Source organism: Elephantulus edwardii, unplaced genomic scaffold (assembly GCF_000299155.1).
Source record: "Elephantulus edwardii isolate Elephantulus edwardi_28Jun2011 unplaced genomic scaffold, EleEdw1.0 scaffold00012, whole genome shotgun sequence".
Classification (NCBI taxonomy): Eukaryota; Metazoa; Chordata; class Mammalia; order Macroscelidea; family Macroscelididae; genus Elephantulus; species Elephantulus edwardii.
The window spans coordinates 30,966,042-30,970,764 of NW_006399762.1; the positions used below are offsets into that span (position 1 = coordinate 30,966,042).

Sequence of the window (4,723 nt, forward strand, 5' to 3'; positions counted from 1 at the left end):
CATACTTTGGGCATGTTGTAAGGAGGGACAGGTCCTTGGAGAGGGACATCATGCTTGTGAGGGTGGAGGGATGGCTCTGGAGGGGAAGATCCTCTATGAGGTGGATTGATTTAGTGACTGGGGTAATCGGGATGGGTGTGTCAGAGGCAGTGCAATTGGCACAGGATAGAGCAAGGTTTAGGGCTGTTGTGCATAGGGTCACTATGAGTCGCAAGTGACTCGACAGCACATAACAACAAAAACAACAACAATAATTTCAAATATTATAGTCTTTGGGAATAATGTATATATACAGTCACTAAATGTTGAAGCAGTTTTCATTACATCTGTGAAAGTAATGAACTGGATTGTGCTAATGTTAAAAACAGTCATACAGAAGCCTAATTCTAATAGACATGAAAGTTGGTTGGTGACATTATTTTTAAAATTGGATTCAGATGAGTTCATAGGAAAAGAGCTATCATTGCTGATATCAGATGGACCTTTGGAGAAAGCAGAGAACACCGGAAGAATGGTATTGAGAACAATGGGAATTCTAAAACACTTGTGCTTAGGTACAACCTGTAAATAAACCAAGAAATAGCTCATTGAACAAAATGAAGGGTATACTGGAAGAGGTTTAAAAGGAGAAAAGTGTGTCAGAGTTGTAACCCTTCACCATTCCCATTCAATCTGCATGCTGAGCAAATAATCTGAGAAGCTGTACTACATGAAGAATATGGAGCGCCATTGGAGGAAGATGCAACAACTTGAAATATGCAGATGACATTTTTTTTTTTTTGCTGGCAGAAAATAAAGTTGGCTTGAAGCACTTTATAGAGTATAGCTTTCATTGTAGATATAAAAAAACCCACACAAACAGATCAATAAGCAACTGGATCATGATAGATGGAGATGCATAATAAGGAAGCAGTTATCAAGAAAAGTGTTAGGGGCGGTTAAAAGAAATGGGAAAGATCCAGTGTGGAAAACAATGTATACAAACTTCTGAGTAAACCAGTATAAATTTAAAAAAAAAAAAAAAAGAATAAGTGTTGCATTGGGCGAATCCACAGTCATGAACCTCTTTAAAACTGATATGGAACAAGTATGTTGATTTCAAAACGAAGTTGCGATATTTTTCTTGATATTTTCCCATTGTTTCACATGCATGTGAAAGTTGGGCAGTGAATGAGGAATATCAAAGAATTACTGATGTCTTTGTAGTGTTTAATGTGGACTATGGACTGTCCAAAGAAACAAACCTGATGTTCCTTACAGGAAAGGATGGTAAGACTTTGTCAAGAAAGGTAGGGTTAGAAAGAAATGCTTATAAAGAAAGATGACACTTCCTGCTTTAAAAAACAATCTGTCAGTGACTGCAACCATGGGGTTGCAGCTGTGGACGAAGATACTGAATGACTCAAAGTTTAGCTTTGTTACTGTGAATATGAGTCCATATGACAACAAAAACTATTAAGATCTTTGACCTGAGATATCTATGCATAAGATACCCATTATGCATGTAATTGCAAAGCACACAAGAGTTCCCAACTTAAAGAATTTCAGTATTTATTTTCACAATAAGTGTACTTAAGGACAAATAAGTGTGTGTGTGTGTGTGTGTGTGTGTTTGTATGTGTGCAAACACATCCATTATAATGTATGCAATTTTTATGCCCATTTTTTAAAATGTAGGTTCAACTTTCCTTAAACCAAAGGTATGACATTTCTAGCTATGGCTTGAGAAGAACAGCTGCGCTTTACTTACTCTTCATTCAGGGAACACCGACGGTTGGTGAGTGCGCCAGATTTACTCAGGGTCTCAGAAAGTTCCTTGTAGAGCTTGTCAGCCAGACTCACTGAAATGCCTTCCCAAATCAGGATGAGAACCACAAGCACTGCATTCTCACAGGAGTGGCCTGCTCGGTCCCTCACCAAACACAGCACCTTCTCCTCTTCACTGCTTCTCCGTATTACCTGTGTGAATCACCAGGCAGAACACACCAACCCAGCAAAAACAAAACAAGGGTCACTTGCTGCAGGTAAGAATATTGGTGTATACACACACAAACACCAACACAAACATACATACATTTCAAATTAGGGCAATATCTACTAGAACTTGAATCTTTAAAATGGAGAATTCACCCGAATCTCAGGATAAGTAAACTATTCCTGGAGGAATAAACTATGCCAAAGCTAGATAAAAGACATTGAGGTCTTCTCTATCAATCTTAATGTCGTCAGAAATGAAGTAACTTCAGATATTAAAAGAATAAAAGATCACTCCTTCACATTCCAGGTAGAATTATACTTCTAGAATGGATCTCCGAAACACCATAAACACTTCCCATTACTTAATTTCTTCATGGTTTTAAAACTAATCTGTCTTCTTTATAAGCAATTTCTCACATATCGTAAATTACTTTTTGCTCTGGGTAATCCAAATCTCAATGTGGCATTAATAAACTAGTGCACTTACCCATTTAGCAATAGGACATCCCTGAGAACTTTTGCCTTCTTTACCAGTATAGATGATTTTTTCAATCCTAATTGCTTTACCCTTCAGTCCAGACCTTAAAAAGAAATTCACAGAAACGACCAAATATACCACCATGAAAGTAATCCTGTGACAATCAAAGTTTAAGCAAAATTCTATTCTATGTCCACATCCTGAATAGTTGTTAAAACGTGTTTTTCATCAGTATGAAAATACACTGATATATGTAATTAACTATTTTATAAAGTATATGTTGGGCAAGAGTAACGGGGAAGCTTATTTCTATACACAACTTCACAAAGCAGAAGATTTTTATTTGGTGTTAGTATGCTAAATTCTAAAACTTTTTTCCTCCTCCCTTTAATATGCTTAGTTATTTTGAAATTTGGGCAATCAATAATTTTTTATTGTTAACAGTTCTTTCAGAGAATTTTAAACATTATTTTTTAATAAGGAAGCTGACAAATAGCTTTTATTCGATAATGTTTACACTGTATGATTTACTAGACTTATTTATGATGAAGACACTCTTAGTACTATCTTTTTTTTTAAAAAAAAAAAGACACTTAAGGAAATTAGCTTTTTTAAAGGGCCAGGTCACTAAATGATTGTTTAGTGAATTTCTGAATGCTAATTTAGAAAACGAGCAAAAATGTGACTACAGACTTGCTGCTTAGAGTGTCTCCTCTGTATTTTCATCACATTGCCTACCTGCTTCATGAATAGTTACTCAACTGGTAAAAATCTCAATATAAAAGTTCAGCTTTCTACATTTCCCTCAGATGTATCTGCTACCTGCAGGAGCAACTGGAGATTCCACATCTGTTAAAACAACTCACAAAGAGAATTACTGTTTCACATATCACACTTGCTCCTTTTTCAATTTCCTGTAATAGATAATTTCTGAGCTAATTACTCACAAATTATACATATTATATTCTTCAGTGGTTCCTTTCTTATATATTTGCCCCTTCTTTTGTCTTTGCTGCTTTATCATGAAGTGAGAAAGTCAGAGAGGGGCCTCTCATCACAGCCAATGCCAGCACCCTTGTGCCTGGCAGGCTGGCTGGCTGTTTCTTGTTAGTGCCTGGGTTTTCTGGCATCCACTTCAAAGTGGGCAGCTGGTGCCAGCTAGCTGACTATTAGTCCTGTCAAATATTGTGACTCTCTGGTGAATAGCACAGTGTGTAGTGTTGGCAACCCTGGAAGAGCTAAGCCTACTAATAATTACTTGATTTACAATTGTTTACTGCTTTGTATGTGAAGGCTGGAAAAATTCTGACATATACAAAAGGATAAACGTTAATCTGCCCTGTGCCTTTGCGTTAATTACCTTTCTTCCATGATTTCTCTAATAGCTGCCACATTAGGACCTGCTCCTAGATGGGTATAATAAGGACCTTCATCTTTTTCAATAATTTGCTCTGTTGAGATAATAGAAGATTATTATTTTAGACCTCAATTATACTAAATATAAAGGCTACATCCACAAAGTTTATTCCCCCAAATGGTATATTAAGGGATCTAAATGTGACTTAAATTTGTTATTTTTTATAATGAGTAAACTGATGGGAGTAGTCTACGAGAAATTGTGCCAAAGTATATGTACATGCTGGCTGCTGGAGAAAAGAATATTAAATTACATTTCAGATATAGGATAAGAAATGATTTACTGTAAACCCAGTAAGTGGAACAAAACAAAAACAGGGAATTAGCATGTATTATATGTAATATCAACTATAACCCAACTGGAGGTGTGTTAACTTGATGTCTGCCAGCCTGCCTGCCTGCCTCCCTACCATTTAGATGTTAAAAGCTTAATAAAATTTCATGTTCCATACTAAACCCAGGATACTGCTAGGAATTGTTAAAGATTTTGCCTCCCCTCTTCTTTATTTATTTATTCAATCCAGACCCAAGTTAAAACTGTTGGCATTTTTAAAAGGTTGTGGGAATATGGGTCAAGGGTGATAAGAGAAGGAAATGAAAAGAACTGTAACTTACCTAATAAAATACATGGTTTGTGTGGCACCAAGCACAGAAATTTACTATTAATCACACGCAAAGGGGGCAATGAGGACCCTCCCTGCATTTCTATAGAACAGAGGGTTATCTGTGGGGGTATGTTATTTCAAGTTCAAAGTACAAATAGGTATAAACTATTGCCACAACAATTTAACATTTAATACTTTTAAAAACCTTTTCTGCTATATTGAAGGTGAGAAACTGATAAAATCATAT

At 36.1% G+C, this 4,723-nt stretch overlaps 1 protein-coding gene across 1 annotated transcript in view; it reads right to left on the reverse strand.

Moving 5' to 3' along the window:
• The window catches only part of TET2 (tet methylcytosine dioxygenase 2), a 24,886-nt gene that overhangs the window by 16,308 nt on the left and 3,855 nt on the right, over positions 1 to 4,723 (reverse strand). Inside the window, exons 2-4 of the mRNA XM_006881118.1 lie at positions 3,816 to 3,906; positions 2,465 to 2,558; positions 1,751 to 1,959 (exon numbers count right to left, since the gene is read on the reverse strand). Of these exons, the coding sequence (XP_006881180.1) occupies positions 1,751 to 1,959; positions 2,465 to 2,558; positions 3,816 to 3,906 (394 nt within the window). The remainder of the gene's footprint in view (positions 1 to 1,750; positions 1,960 to 2,464; positions 2,559 to 3,815; positions 3,907 to 4,723) is intronic.